The sequence below is a fragment of the Lynx rufus genome, unplaced genomic scaffold, assembly GCF_022079265.1.
Source record: "Lynx rufus isolate CCGP_SWC_20201006 ecotype Redwood Valley unplaced genomic scaffold, mLynRuf1.p SCAF_16, whole genome shotgun sequence".
Lineage (NCBI taxonomy): Eukaryota > Metazoa > Chordata > Mammalia > Carnivora > Felidae > Lynx > Lynx rufus.
This window is the reverse complement of record NW_025814830.1, coordinates 11578909-11594868: the sequence shown is the minus strand read 5'-3', so window position 1 is coordinate 11594868 and position 15960 is coordinate 11578909. Positions and strand designations below refer to the sequence as shown.

Here is a 15960-nt window from a genome sequence, read left to right as displayed (position 1 = left end):
TGGGTCCGGGAACGCGCGGCTCCGCCCTCACACCTGGCGCTGGGGCGTGCCTCAGTTTACCGGAGGCGGGGCGTTCCTCCACCCCCGCCCCCCTCCTTTTCCCTCTTCCTCTTCGGGGCGCTAGCAGCCGCGCCTCGAGCACTGCCGGAACTGAAGCTGGGCTCCTGGCGGCCCGGAGGCGGGGGCCACGTCAGCGGGGCGGCGGGGGCCGTGCGAGCGCCGGTCGCGGCGGGCGCCATGCGGCGGGGCGCACTCCTGGCGGGCGCCCTGGCGGCCTACGCCGTGTACCTGGTGCTGGGCGCGCTGCTGGTGTCGTGGCTGGAGCGGCCGCACGAAGCTCGCCTCCGGGCCGAGCTGGAGACGCTGCGCGCGGAGCTGCTGCGGCGCAGCCCGTGTGTGGCCGCCCCCGCCCTGGACGCCTTCGTGGAGAGGGTGCTGGCGGCCGGACGGCTGGGACGCGCCGCTCTCGCCAACGCTTCGGGGCCCGCCAACAACTCCGACCCCGCCTGGGACTTTGCCTCCGCTCTCTTCTTCGCCAGCACGCTGGTCACCACCGTGGGTACGTGAGCGCCGCCCCACCTGGGGACCCGGGAGTCATCACGAAATACTCTTACCCCAGCGGATCACTCGCAGTCCGCTCCGGAACTAGAATCCCCTGGACCCCCCCCCCCCCCCCCCAACGAGGATCCAGGACCCACACCGGTGGGATCCGCCTCCCTTGGGAAGCCCCCATCCAGGCCTTTCCTCCCAGCAGGAAACCTCCCCCCGTCCCAGTTCCCTCCTCGACTAGGGCTGCCCTCAGACTACCTTCCAGGGAGCATCTGGGACCCCATTCCTCTGCCGGAAACCCCTTGGAGCTCCATCCGTCCAGTCCCCTCTGGGCCTAGGACTACTTTCAGAGACCTCTAGTGAAGACCCAAGACCGTCCACCTGAGACCCTCTCCCCCTCTGGACCCGGACCTCAACCACACAAGGACCTCTGCCCTTCTCTCTGGGCTCAGACCGCCATTCCCTCCAACACTATCTCCTGAGTCTCCAGATATGTCCTTCCGGGATGCCCCTTGGGAAATCCTACCCCAGCCCCCTCCTGACCCTGGTGCCCCAGCGAAGACCCTGAATCTCCACACCCTCTCAGGGCACCATCACTACAGACTTTACTTCCAGTACAGACCCCTCAACAAGGACCAGGGCCCCGGGTCGGTGATTTCCAACCCCTCTGGACCTAGACCAGTCCCCAGCAAGGGCCCCCATCCTCCTCCAGACCAAGGACCACCCTCATCCTCATATTATCCATACTCCCTAGCAGGCAGCCCTGACTGCAGACACAGGACCCCTCCATCTTGACATCTCCCCTGTACTGGGAGCCTCCAAGGCAAGGTTTTCCTCCCAGAAGGGCCACCCCCATTCTCTCTGTACCTGGGACTTCCAATTCAGCAGCTCCCAACTGTGGATGTATGAGAGGGACCCGTCATGGTGGGAGCTAGAGCACCTCCAGGAAGGGCCAGTGACCTTCCAACCAGAAGCTGATCAGCCAGGACTTCCACCTCTCCAGTCCCAAAACCAGCTCCAGCAAAACTTCTAGCACTTTCCAAACTAGAACTCTCCATGGGAGCCTCTTTGAACACCAGAACCCCTAGATGAGATTCTCACCACTCTCTGGACCCTTGTACCCCTCAGTAAGAGCCCCAGAGCCACCTGGACCTTCTCCCAAGGACCCCAGCGCCCTCTGCACACACTGTCTTTGAGAGCCGCATCCTGCTTCACACACCCCCCTCCACAGGAGGCCAGCTGAGGGACTGTGCTCTCCATACCTGCTACCCCTGTCCTGAGACTCCCCTGCCCACCCTGGATTGCCTAAGAATGGGAATCTTCTGGAGATCTGACACCCCTCCAGTCTTCTCCAGACCCACAAATGGGACCTCCGTCTCCACCCCAACACTGCCCCAGCCTGCTTTGGGCCTGAAATTCTCCCTTCTATCAAGGATGCTCCAGGACCTCAGCACCCTGGAACCCTCCCCAATATCCACTCATGACCATTACTGCTTTCCACCCTTCACACTCTCCGCCAGGACCTGGGACACCCGTCCCCTCCCATCATCCCTTTAGCACTGTCTACCTGCATCAGGTCCCCTCAAGCATCCTTGGGCTCAGAAGCCCCCTTGCCTGACGACTCCTGTCCTGGTCCCATTTGTGATTCACAAGATGTCCCCACTGGTGCCTGTCCCCTCCTTCCTCTGAACTCAGGGTGCCAGCCCAAAACAGGATCCATTTCAAACCAGGGCACTGGGACTCCCCAGATCCCCTTCTCAGAACACCACCACCCCCCCTGCCTCCACCAAATGGAACCGACCTCCTCCCCCCAGCCCTACCCTGAAAGTCCCTTCTTGCTTCGTGGCCAGACCTGGGAAATTCCTTTGTTGTCAGGTTCTGCGGGTCCTCCCCACTGCCCTTACCTAGCCCCCAAACTTCCTCTTTGTCTCTGCAGGGGATTTGGACTGGGGGAGGAGACTGCGACAGGCCCAGACTCTTAACTCCCCTTCCTGCCGGAAGTAGCAGGTGGCCTAACCTTTGGTGCCACCCATTGTGTGGTGCCCATTGTGTGGACCAGCAAGCCAGGACCACAGACAGCAGAGCCAGGATGCTTCTCCCAGACTCTCTTCTACCAAGCTGGCCGGGCCGGCCCGACCTGCTTCTGGGCTTCACTGGTCACATCAGTGTCTCCCTTTGCCTCCTCCCAGATCCTGGCTTCTGACAAGTCGCCCCAGGCAGGACAGGTGCAGAAGCCAAACTCAAGGCAGGCACATGCTGGCTTCGGTTCCCACTCAGCTGCTGCTCCTCTGGGCCTCAGTGACCCCCCTCATCTCTTGGATGGAGATCATCGATCACACTCCCCACCTCACAGTAGTAGTGAAATCCATAGAGTACTTAGCACACACGGGCTTTAACTAGGTCAGTGCAGCAGCCTTGTGGGGCAGGTGCCATTTGCGGCAGTAGAAACTGCAGTAGAAACTTTTTCAGCAGTAGAAACTGAAGCCCAGAGAGGTTGGATGATTTGCCCAAGACCACACAGCTAGGAAGGCGTAGAGAGATGTGAACTGAGGCCATGAGGCCTCAGAGCCCCATGCTTTTAACCGGTACACCATGCTAGGTTTCATAGGCTTGCGTGAAGAAGGGTGATATTCCTGTGTATTGTGAAAGAAAAGTTTATTCTTTTTTTTTTTTAAGTTTATTTATTTATTTATTTTGAGAGAGAGCACGAGTGGTGGAGGGGCAGAGAGAGAGGGGTCAGAGGATCAGAAGCAGGCTCCGTGCTGACAGCAGAGAGCCCCGTGTGGGGCTTGAACTCAGGAACCATGAGATCATGACCTGAGCCGAAGGCAGATGCTTAACCTTAATTGACTGAGCCTCCCAGGTGCCCCCAAAAGTTTATTCTGATACTTGTTAAAAACGGTAAGTTACTGGGGCCCCTGGATGGCTCGGTCGGTTAAGTGTCCAACTCTTGATTTCGTCTCAGGTCATGATCACAGCTCAGGTCACGATCTCACGGTTTGTGAGATCAAGCCCCATGTTGGGCTCCACACTGAGCAGAACTTGCTTGGGATCCTCTGTCTCCCCCTCTCTCTCTGCCCCTCCCCCACTTGCTGTCTCTCAAAAATAAACAAACATTTTTTAAAAATGGTAAGTTATTGCAATAGGGGAGTGAGACTGACCTCAATTCTGAATATAGCAAAGACAGCTGGACATTTAGAGCCAAGAGTGGAGTGAGGGGTCAGTGGATAGAAAAGTTACCAAGAGGCGACACAAGGGGAGGGGGATTCTTAGGAAACTGGCTTAGGATCCCTGCTAAAACCGGGCCTAGTCAAGAAGAGAGCTCAGAGGAACCTGGCTGCCGTTTGGTCAAGGAGGGAGTCCTTGCGGTGCTGCTAATACCTGAGGTTTACTGAGCCTTGGCTATCATTGTCATTGCTGGTGAAGCCAGGAGGCCTGGATTTATCTAGAGAGGTAGAAACCACAGCGTCTCTGGTTTTGCTTAGGCCAGCGTCTTTGGAGGAAGACCTGGGGCCTGGAATCCATCCAGGCAGCCTTGTTGCGGTTGAGGCCAGGCCGGGGTGGAAGAGTCAGCCCACCCGGAACTGGGAACTGGGAACGGGAGAGAGGAAGTGAGCGTTACAGTCATGCTAACTCTTTCCGTGCCCTTGCTAAGTGCTATGCCCAGTTCCAGCCTGGAAGGATTATTGCAACTGTGCTTGAGGAAAGGGATTGTTTTGAGCCCATTTTGCGGTACTCGGAGCAAGCTGAAGCTCTGAGGGAAGAAACTCCTTGGCCAAGGTCACACAGGGAATAAATGGCAAAGCACTGAGTTGGACTCTGCTCTGTGAGGTAGTCAGTTTGAGGCTCACAGCCTCCATTCTATGCTAACTCCATGATGTCTCTGTTTATAAGGTTTTTGTGTCATTAGCAAACCTGTCATTTCAGCTGGGCCACTGGAGTTTCTCCATTCAAATCCTTGTAATTAATGAAGGTTGGAGCCATATGTGAGGTGATAAACCTCACATAACAGTTGCTTAAAAAGATGAATGTTTGTTTCTGGCTCATATTCAAGGTTGTCGGTCCAAGACTGGAACGGTGCTGCATCATTAGAGACCCTTGTGCCCCTCTGTGTAGTTTCCATTCACAAGGTCACCTCATGGTCCAAGATGGCTGCTCAACCCCAGCCTTCATGTCTATGTTCCAGCCAACAGGAGGAGGGAGGAAAGAAAGGGGATAGGCATTCTCCGCTTTTAAAGGACACTTGTTTTTAAGTTTATTTATTTTGAGTGAGAGAGAGAGAAAGGAGGGGTAAAGAGAGAAGGAGAGAGAGAATCCCAAGCAGGCTCTGCACTGTCAGTGAAGTGCCCGACGTAGGGCTCGAACTCACCGACCACAAGATCACGACCTGAGCCGGAATTAAGAGTCAGACGCTTAACCGATTGAGCCACCCAGGCGCTTGAGGACACTTCCTAGAAGTTGCTTGCTTCTCTCATGTATAACTCATCGACCAGAAATTATTACAGAGTCATGTCGAGCTGCACAGGGGGGATGTCTTTATCCTAGGTGCCCATGTGTCCAGCAAGACCCAGAGGATTCTTTTTTACCCCAATTTTTTAAAATGGTGGTAAAACATACATAACAAAATGTACCGTCTTAGCCGTTTTTACGTGGACAGTTCGGTGGTATTCAGTACATTCATATTGTCATACAACCGTCACCACTATTCATCTCCAGAACCCTTTTCATCTTGCAGATCTGAAACTTACAGGGCACCTGGCTGGCTCAGTCCGTAGAGCATGGGACTCTGGTTCTTGGGGTCATGAGGTCAAGCCCCACGTTGGGCTTACTCAAAAAAAAACCACACACACACACATACTGAAACGATACCAGTCAAACAATTATCTCCCCATTCCCTGCTCTCCCCAGCCTCTGGCAACCACCATTCTAATCTTTCTGTTTCTATGAATTTGCCTACTTTAAGCACCTCCGACAAGTGGAACCCTATAGTATTTGTCTCTTTGTGATTAGCTTGTTTAACTTATAATGTCCTCAAGGTTCATTTGTGTTGTAGTATGTGTCAGAATGTGCTTACTTAAAAAAGTTTTCTTAAATGTTTATTTATTTTTGAGAGAGAGCTTGCATGCGCATGAGCGGGGCAAGGGGCAGAGGGAAAGGGGGACACAGAACTCTACACTGTCAGTGCAGAGCCTGATGCAGGGCTGGAACCCATGAAATGTGAGATCAAGACCTGAGCCAAAACCAAGATTCAGATGCTTAACCCACTGAGCCACCCAGGCACCCCACAGTTCTTTTGAGTATATCAAAACCAGGGACCTTTTTGTATGGAAGACAGGCGCAGATGAATGTCTGCTCCTGTGTGGGGTGTTTCCACATTTTCATTGGTCACAGGGTTGAATCTGTGGTCTTTGGGGCAAGACGTTTTACTGTCAACATAAACCAGGGCCCTTACCACCCCAGTCACACTTCTGACCCTTTGGTTTGATTTTTTTTGCAAAATGAAAAGATTTTATTTGAAAAAAAAATTTTTTTAACATTTATTTATTTTTGAGAGACAGGGAGAGCGTGAACAGGGGAGGGGCAGAGAGAGGCAGACACAGAATCGGAAGCAGGCTCCAGGCTCCGAGCTGTCGGCGTGGAGCTGGGTGTGGGGCTCAAACTCACAGACCACGAGATCATGACCTGAGCTGAAGTCAGACGTTTAACCAACTGAGCTACCCAGACGCCCCAAATAAAAAGAGATTTTAAATTATACATTGCCAAAGTAAGCCAGTATCTCCAACACCTGAATTCCCCTTTATCATCTTTCTGGGTTTTGGTTTTTTTTTTATAATTTTTTAAAATGTTTATTTTTTTTTTTTTATTTTTTTTTTTTAATTTTTTTTTTCAACGTTTATTTATTTTTGGGACAGAGAGAGACAGAGCATGAACGGGGGAGGGGCAGAGAGAGAGGGAGACACAGAATCGGAAGCAGGCTCCAGGCTCCGAGCCATCAGCCCAGAGCCTGACGCGGGGCTCGAACTCACGGACCGCGAGATCGTGACCTGGCTGAAGTCGGACGCTTAACCGACTGCGCCACCCAGGCGCCCCGAATGTTTTTTTATTTTTGAGAGAGAGAGAGAACAAGTTGGGGAGAGGCAGAGAGAGATGGGGACACAGGATCTGAAGCAGGCTCCACGCTGTCAGCACTGGGCCTGATGTGGGATTTGAACTCTAACTGTCAGATCATGACCTGTGTGGAAGTCGGAGGCTCAACTGACTGAGCCACCCAGGTGCCCCCATCTTTCTGTTTGCAGCACTCACACCCACGCTAACCTTCCTGTGTTCCCGCAGTCCTCTGGTGACCCAGTGGGACTTGGCACACCCATTTTAGAGAAAGAGATACTAAGGCTCTGAGCCAAACTAGAGCCTGTACCCTTCATTCATTATTTTGACTATTGATCAAGTGCCCACTATGTGCCAGGTACCAGGGCTATGGCGGGGAACAAAACAGGCAGAAGCCCCTGCCCTCCTGGAGCTGCACCCTAGTGGGGAGACACTAAGCAAATAAGGAAACCACATAGTATGTCAGAAGGTTGAAGTGCTATGAACACAAACCAAAAATAACAACAGTTAGGGAAGAAGGTATAACAGTTCAGGTAAGGTGGTGAGGGAGGGGAGGCCTCACTGAAAAAGCTGACATTTGAGCAAAGACCTGAAGGAAGGAGAGGGAACCAGCCCTGGGGGAAGAGCTTTCCACGGGGGAAGGAACAGTCAGTGCAAAGGCCCTGAGGTGGGAGCCGTGCTGCCTTGTTAGATTGTGCGGGGTCTTGTGGGTCATGATGTCCTTTTACTTGAGTGGGATGGAGCCAAAGGGGGGCTCTAAGTGTGGGAGGATCATGACCTCACTCAGGTGTTCATCGGGTCCCTCTGGCTGTGTGTGGGGAACAGACTCCTGGCAAAGGTCAGGGGAGAAGGGAGACCAGGGAGAAGGCTGCTGATTAGACAGGCCCAAGGTGGGGCCATGGGACTGAGGTGCGGTAAAGCGAGTGGGTTCAGGATCTATATGAAGTTTAAGACAACAGGACTCACTGACAGGTGGAATATGGATGTGAGTGAGAGAGTCAAGGACACGAGGCTCACGGCCTGAGCAGTGGAGGGTTGGATGTGCCGTTGATGAAGTTTTAGGGTGATGGGAGAGGGGGTTGGAGCTGATGGCCAAAAAAGAATTCTTGAAGACATCTTTGGTACAAAAAGGTGATTTCATTAAAGTACAGGGACAGGACTCAGGGGCAGTTAGGCTAACTGGTTATATACCATGGACTTGGGGGAGGTAAAGTCAAAAGGGAAGTTTCCAAAGAGACTTTCATATGCTAAGGAAGACTCACCGCTTACTGGAGGCCTAGCTATTGTCAAGCTAAGGTTGTTTTTCCCTCCAGCAAAGCATTAACATTAAGACAGTAGGGAGTTCCTGAACTTTAGGCCATTGATGGGATTGCCTCTTTCTTATAAACTGTTGGAGACTCTTCCCAGTTTAACCATTTGATTTTTGTCCTTTCCTGTTTTGGGGTAGCCTGGAGCGTCCAAGGAATATCACACATACCCCCCTAGCGGCAGTGGGGGAGGGCAGGTAGGCTAGCTTGTACTCGGCCCTTGGCCTGCCCTGTGTTCCCTCATCACCATCACTTGAGATGAGAGACTGTGGGAGGGGCAGTTTCCAGGGTGAGATTAAGCGTCGCTTTAGGGTGGCCGCAGACTCCCAAACGGAGGTGCCAGGCGGACAGAAGGCTTTCCCCTTGCTCCCGCAGGCTACGGGTACACAACGCCGCTGACCGATGCGGGCAAGGCCTTTTCCATTGCCTTTGCGCTCCTGGGCGTGCCGGCCACCATGCTGCTGCTGACGTCCTCGGCCCAGCGCCTGTCGCTGCTTCTGACCCACGCACCCCTCCTCCGGCTGACCACGCGTTGGGGCTGGGACCTCCGGCAGGTGGCCTGCTGGCACCTGGTGGTCCTGCTGGGAGTCGTAGTGACCACCTGCTTCCTGGTGCCGGCTGCCATCTTCGCGCGCCTCGAGGAGGGCTGGAGCTTCCTGGACGCCTTCTACTTCTGCTTCATCTCTCTGTCCACCATCGGCCTGGGTGACTACGTGCCCGGAGAGGCCCCCGGCCAGCCCCACCGGGCCCTTTACAAGGTGCTGGTCACAGGTGAGTAGAGCGGCCGGCCGGGGACCAAGGGTGGGGCACGGCCTTGTCCCGGAGGGTCTCGGGGGGCCCGGCCCTGTCCCGGGGGTCTGAGTTCACCCGCCGCCCCTCCGCCGTCTCCGCAGCCTACCTCTTCCTGGGCCTGGTCGCCATGATGCTAGTGCTGCAGACTTTCCGCTACGTGTCCGACCTTCACGGCTTCACGGAGCTCGTCCTGTTGCCCAGTCCTTGTCCCGCCAGCCCCGGCGAGGATGACGACGATCGGGTGGACATCGTGGACCCGCAGCCGGAGTCGCAGCAGCAGCTGGCCGCCGGCTCCCACGCCGACTACGCCTCCATCCCCAGGTAGCCGAGGCCGGGAGGACCTGGCCCGCGGCTGAGGGGGCCACGTGACTGGTGCTGCCGTCCTGGACCGTCCGCGAGCGCGTGCCCGAGCTCTCGAGGCACTGCCACTGGCTGTCCGTCCTTTGTTTGACGTGTCCCTGTCCCAGGTTCCACCGCCACCGCCTCGTTCTCCCCCGCCCCATCTCTCACTCCCCACACCCTGGGCTCTCTGGCTTCCCTCTCACTCTCCTTGTGTCTCATTCTTTTACCGACTCCACCTGCCTCTCCCTCAGCCGCTCATCACCTGCCCCTCCTAGCAGGCTCTGGGCTCAGACCTCATTTCGGGCACTCGACTGGTCACTACACTGTGGGCAAGCGGCTGCCCTTGTCTGAGCGCGGATGTCCTCGTCTAGTCAAATGGAAACGATACGTCCACTCATCCCCAACCCCCTCCCGTGAGCAGGCCCCAGGCTGAGCGGTGCTAGGGACACTGCAGTGGTTGAGATGGCCCCGGGCCCTCCTCTCACGGGTTCCTAGTCCAGCGAGGTAGACAGACCTGTCCCCGCACAGTGACGACCCAGAATAGGCAGGACTGCGGTGGGCGAGGCAGGGTGGCCGGCAGCGCGTTCGAGAAGGCCCGGGCAGAGCGGGCAGGGCTGAGGTGGATGGAGGAAGCACGGGGACTCTGGCCGATCCAGCCCGCAGGGTCAGGGAGATCTTTCTAGAAGAAGGGTTAACAACTCGGCCCTGAAATCTGAGGAGTAGTCAGGGGAAGAAGGTGGACCTTGTTTTATCTCAAGTGTCCCTCGGGAGCAAGACCCATGTGGCGAGCGCGGGGGTTGGGCCTGCGCCATAGAACCCTCCTCGGCAGCCTGGCAGGCAGGAAGCTGAGACAGGATCCGAATGGCACGGACGCCCCCGGAACAGCTGTTCCCGTTTCCCGGGCACTGACTGCGTGAGTACCCTGGGCTCTGGAGCCAGCCTGCTTGGGCTCAGACCCCAACTCAGCTGTGTCGTGCCGCTGTCCTCGGGCAGTCACTTCCCCTCTGTGATTCTCAGTTTTCCTCATCTGTAAAATGGCAATGATCGCAGTAGTTACTCCGAGGAGGACTTCACAGAGGCTGCCGTGTTATGCTGGGACGCTTTCTTTGGCCAGGTTCCGTTCAGGGTTCTTTACACACGAGGAAGATGATGTCATCATCCTTTTCCACAGATAAGGACACTGAGGCACTGGGCGTGGAGGTCCCTTGTCTTAGACACACAGCTGGGAGGGGACTGATTTTCTGTATACTGCCCCCAGATTTGCCTCCTTCCAAGATGGTACATCAGTCATAGTTCTTGGCGCCACAGGCCCTTCTACTCAACTGTTACCTCTACCAAGCCCCGTGGAGGTTACAGAAGGGATAGGGCGTTTGAGCTGGACCTCGATAGCATTCAGGAAGAGAGGACACTTGGAGGCATTCCAGGCAGAAGGAACCATGTGTGTCTAGAGGGAGGAAAGCATGTCAGATATCAGCTTCTGGCAAGTGGTTTACTCCAACTGGACTATGGGGTGAACGGGGGAAGGAGAGGAGGAGCGGTGGAACTGCGTGCATCTTAAGTATCCTTAAATGACCAGCTTGGGAACTTGGCGTCTTTCTCGAGGGTACTAGAGAGCCATGGAAGGATCTTGAGCAGGAGAGGGCTATGGTTAGGTTTGGGCTTTAGCTGCTATGTGGAGGTGGACCAGAAGGGGAAGACTGGGGCCGGGTGCACAGGGGAGGCTGGGACAGGAACGGAGCGGGAGATGATGGGGCTGGGCAGGGCTGAGGAAAGGGGGAGACGGGCAGTGGAGGTCATGCTCAGGAGGCCAAGTGGACAGGCCTTGTGTAGGCCTTACAGACTTGGGAGGGACAAGGCCAGGCAAAGGCCCCAGGATGGTTACCTGCCCCTGAGATGGGAACCTGGGAGAAGACAACAGGTTTGAGGGGAGACACTGAGGCTTGTTTAGAACATGGTGGGTGTGAGGGGCTAAAGGGACATCCAGAGGAAGGCATCAGAAGGTCACAGGAACCTCTGGGCAGAGCCTCAGGGTGTGGTTGAGGCTGGAGACAGATGGGGGAACCGAGGCCCCGAGTGTGGGTGTGGCAGCCATGGGTGGGAGGAAGAGAGAAGACCCACCTTGAGAAGTCAGCCTTTGGGTATTTATATATTCATGTCAGTAAGGAAACGCTTCGGATGAGCACCGGGCATTATATGGAAGTGATGCATCACCAAATTCTACTCCTGAAACTAAATTACACTTTATGTTAACTAACTAGAATTTAAATAAAAACTTGAAACATTAAAAAAAAAAAAAAGTGAGAGCTTTGGGCCGCAGGTAACAAGATCCTGACCAGCACTGGCTGAAACAATGAGATGATTTCTATTGCCTATCACCAGAGTTGGGGAGAGCTCTGGGCAAGAGACAATCCACAGCTCCAGGAGGGTCTTGGGGCCCTAGGTTCCCAATCTCCTTGTTCAGCAGCCCTCAGCTGAAGACTTGGCTCCACTTGGGCTCTTCTCATGGCCCCAAAGTGACCGCCACAGGTCTGGGCATCACAACCAGACACAATAACTTTTAGTGCAAGAAGAGGGGGGCATCTCTCCCATATTGTCCCTTTGGAAGCAAGGAAATCTTTTTCCAAGTGCATCTCCCCAAAGACTTCCTCCTCTATCTCATTGGTTAAAATTAGCTCACGTGCCCATTCTGAACCAATCATTGGCCAGAGTGATGGAACCACCATGATTAACTTGGATGCCTCAGGATTCCCCTGCCACCTGAAACTGAGGCTGGGGCTGAGATTTTGGTCTGGAGGCTGGTGAATGTGGGAACAACACTGGGCTGCTGCTTCTTCTTTTTTGTTGTTTATTTTTGAGAGAGAGAGAGAGCAGAACATGAGCGGGGATGGGGGGCAGAGAGAGGGGGACACAGAATCTGAAGCAGGCTCCAGGCTCTAGGCTCCCAGCTGTCAGCACAGAGCCCAACCCAGGGCTCAAATTCACGAATTGTGAGATCATGACTTGAGCCAAAGTCGGACGCTTAACCCACTGAGCCACCCAGGCGCCCCGCACTGGGCTTCTATTAGAAAGGCAGAAGGGGGAGAATGGGCAGATGTTGATTAACTGGCAGTCAGGGTCATCATGTACAATTGGGCAGGTTGGGAACGACGTAAGGGATGTCCGGATGGCAGAGTGGAAACAAACAGGGGCTGAAGTTCAAGGCTGAAGATGACCGAAAGGGGCTTCTTTTTCTAGTTAACATGAAGGCCCCATATGGCAAGCAGTGACCCTTTTTTCCCTTAATGTTTGTTTATTTTTGAAAGAGAGGGCATGAGTGGGGGAGGGGCAGAGAGAGAGGGGGACGGAGGATCTGGGGCACGGGGTGGGGGGGGGAGGGGGGGCGGGGACAGCGCAGGCTCTGCGCTGACAGCAGAGAGCCCAATAAGGGGCTCGAGGGATCATGACCTGAGCTGAAGTCAGATGCTCAAACGACTGAGCCACCCAGGCGCCCCAGCAGTGACCTTTCAACTGGTGTCCTCACACAAGAGAGAGGAGCTTACAAAGGAGACAGAAAAAGGAGACCCATAGAGGAGTAGGAAAACCAGGAGGGTAGGGAGAATCCATAAGAGATGAGAGAAATTTAAAGAGAATTCACCATTGTCCAATTATGCTAAAAAGTTACACAAGATTGTTTCAATAACAGTGATAGAAAACCCATAGGATTTACTATGTGCAGGGTGCTGTTCCAATAATTTATTTAACCTTCTCAGCAACTCTATTAGGTACATTTTCTACATGTGACAGTGGAGGAAAGGAGGCCCAGAGAGGTTAAATAGCCTGCCCAAGGTCACACAGGAAGTGCAAGACTGGGATCTGAGCAAAGTTTTGGTTGGTCACCTTGTCCCCCAGGAGCGCAGAAAACATCTGCTGTCTAGCTCTTTGCCTGCTTCCTGGCTCTTCGTGGTCCACCTTGCTGCTAAAGTCAGCAGCTGGCTGGGGAAGGCAGTCAGTTCTCACCTTGCAGGAGGTGCCTGTGTGATCTGCTTCTGCTCCTCACTGCTTCTCCTTCCAGATTCCTCTAGAACAAGAAACCGGGCCCTGTTCAATCCAACACACGGGGGGGGGGGGGGGGGAAGCATAGGCTAAAAATTCAAAAGGTACAAAAGACTGTACAGTGGAAAGTCAGTCTTTCTCCTACACCCAGGCTGTGTTGACCGATTTCTCAGGCCTTCTGGGCAAATAGCAGCAGTATCTATGTGTGTGCATGTTGTGTGTCATTTATTTTTTCCTTCACTCTATTCAGGTGGTACCTAGTATGATAAGGTGGTTATAATTGCAGACTTTACAGGCAGAGTCCCTGGGTAGAAGTCTTAACTCTGTCACTCTCAAGCTCTGTGACTTTGGGCAAGTGAATTCACCTCCTTGTGCCTGCGTTTGCTAATCTGTAAAATGGGATGATAACAGCACCTACCTCATGGGCTTCTTAGAGAGTTAAGCAACTTAATATCTGTAAATCTCTCAGACTAGTGTCTGGTGCTCAATAAATTGTTGACTAATGATTACTGTCTTCATGTCTGCACCTTAATTTTTTACATTATATAAGTCATCTATATCTATATCCATATCTATCTATATCTTTTATATACTTTTTAAAGTTTATTTATTTTGAGAGAGAGAGAGTGAGCAGAGGAGGGGCAGAGAGAAAGGGGGACAGAGGATCCAAAGCAGGCTCTGTGCTGACAGCCAAGAGCCTGATGTGGGGCTCGAACTCATGAACTGGCAGATCACGACCTGAGCCGAAGTTGGACGCTTATCCAACTGAGTCACCCAGGCACCCTTATATACTTTTTCTAGCACTAGTCTCATTTCTGCACCTTGCTTTTGTCACCAACCCAGTAAAATTAGGAGATCATTCCTGAGACATACGAGTAGGTCTCACATCCTTTTTCTATGTCCGCAGTGCCTCCTCTAGGACACACATCCCATAAATTACCTTAACGTCTCACTAATGGACATGTGGGTGTTTGCCAGTCTTTTGCTGCCATAAATGATGCTGATCTAACAGAGGAACCTCCCCCTGGTAGGGCTGCATTCCTGAGTGGGGTGTGGGGAGGGGTGCCCTCTGCACCGAAGCCTCTGTGACTCTGTTCATGAGTGTAGAAGGGCTCAGGTACATAGCTTGCGAGTTTCTTCCCTCAGATGAATTCACTCGTCTGTGGCCTGTGGGGCTGGGGCAGTGGGGATAGACTTCCATCAGCTGTCCTTTACATAGAACACCTGTTCTGTGCTGTGTTGGACAGAGCTGGGAACAACAGTGATGGAGAGAACCCGAGGTCTTGCCCTCATGGAACCTGTGATTCATTGGGAAGCAGTCATGGCCTAGTGTGGTCAGGGGAGGGATGGGGACTGGTCATATATTACAGACAAGACACCAGAGAAGGGAAGTGGTCAGCCAGTGACAAAGTATGGAATAGTGTTCCAGAGGGTGCTACTGCGGGGAACACAGTCTGGAGGAGAGACAGCAGGCTGATCAAGGATATTCAAGTCCCTCCGTAAGACTAGCGGTAGAGGGCACAGGTCTATAGGGAGAACAGAGATGAGCTGGATGGGAAGAAGAAAAGGGATGAGATTATGCAGCGCTCTGGAAACCAACTGGATTATTTCCCTGAGGTCCTGGGGAGACGCGGAAGGCTTAGAGAACTATTTCTCAAGGTGTGGTCCTCAGACCATCAGTATCAGCATCACCTGAAAACTTGCCAGAAATACCAATTCTCGAGCCTCACCTGAGACCTACTGAATCAAACTCTGGGGGGTGAAGCCCAACAACCTGTTGTGTGTGTGTGTGTGTGTGTGTGTGTTTGTTTTTCCCAACATGTTTTTTGTTTTTAAGTTTTTTTAACCTTTATTTATTTTTGAGACAGAGAGAGACAGAGCATGAATGGGGGAGGGTCAGAGAGAGGGAGATACAGCATCTGAAACAGGCTCCAGGCTCCGAGCTGTCAGCACAGAGCCCGACGCGGGGCTCGAACTCACGGACCGCGAGATCATGACCTGAGCCGAAGTCGGACGCTTAACCGACTGAGCCATCCAGGCTCCCCCCAACAACAAGTTTTAACAAGCTCTTCCAGCGAGTCTAATGCACACTAAAGTTTGAAAATCATAGATTTAGGGTAAAATCAGCTTTGCAGTTCATCAAAAAGTCATGGTCTGAGTCCTTAACTGTTAGGCATCAGAATACAAATGAAAATTGTTAATCTACTGAATTTATCTGCCAGGCACTCTCCAATGTTATCTTCCAGACTGCCCACAACTCCATGAGATGGTTGCTTGCGTCCGTGTTTTGTAGAGGAGGAGGGTGTTAAGCCGCAGTCGGATTCATTCCCACAAGGAAATCAAACGTGTTTTTAGGAGAATTTTTTATACAAAAGCCCCATTGCGCAGAGGACGAGTAAGGGCTACCAGAACAACCAGCGGGAGCTCCCTGAGGACCTACCTCTCACAAACTCTTGTCTCTAGCACCCTCAGCCCCCCAGGCCTCGTGCACCAGGGTATTGAGCCCAGCTCTCACCGCGCCACCAAGTCGCAGGCGCCGGTTGGGACAAGCGTTACCGTGGAGACAGGCGCGTGGGGCCGGCAGGTCTCGGGAAAGGCGGAAGTAGGTTGTGGAAGTGTGGGCGGCCATTTTGAAACCGGGCAAGAGGGGCGGGACTGGAGCGGCCAAGTGACGGTTGACCGGTTTTAACTAAGTGACTGGTACCGCGGGGCGGGGAGAAGAGGGAGGTGCCTGGGGCCACCCCAGGGAGGGATGCGGGGGGCGGGGGGCGGAGAGAAGGGGAGGGAGGGTGGAGGCGAGAAGGGGAGAGGCAAACAAGGGGAGGGGAGTCCA

At 53.7% G+C, this 15960-nt stretch overlaps 1 protein-coding gene across 1 annotated transcript; it reads left to right on the top strand.

The window, feature by feature from the left end:
• The first annotated feature begins 219 nt into the window (after window positions 1-219).
• Window positions 220-11982, top strand: KCNK6 (potassium two pore domain channel subfamily K member 6). The gene is made up of 3 exons (XM_047078125.1): window positions 220-559; window positions 8337-8732; window positions 8855-11982. Exons 1-3 carry the CDS (start codon window positions 238-240, stop codon window positions 9076-9078), a joined length of 942 nt encoding a protein of 313 aa, XP_046934081.1. The 5' UTR covers window positions 220-237; the 3' UTR covers window positions 9079-11982.
• The last annotated feature ends 3978 nt before the right edge of the window (window positions 11983-15960 follow it).

Coding starts and splice junctions, on each gene's coding strand:
- KCNK6 (XM_047078125.1), top strand. CDS start 238: ATGCGGCGGGGCGCACTCCTGGCGGGCGCCCTGGCGGCCTACGCCGTG. Junction 560..8,336: donor CACGCTGGTCACCACCGTGG/GTACGTGAGCGC, acceptor TTGCTCCCGCAG/GCTACGGGTACACAACGCCG. Junction 8,733..8,854: donor TTACAAGGTGCTGGTCACAG/GTGAGTAGAGCG, acceptor CCGTCTCCGCAG/CCTACCTCTTCCTGGGCCTG.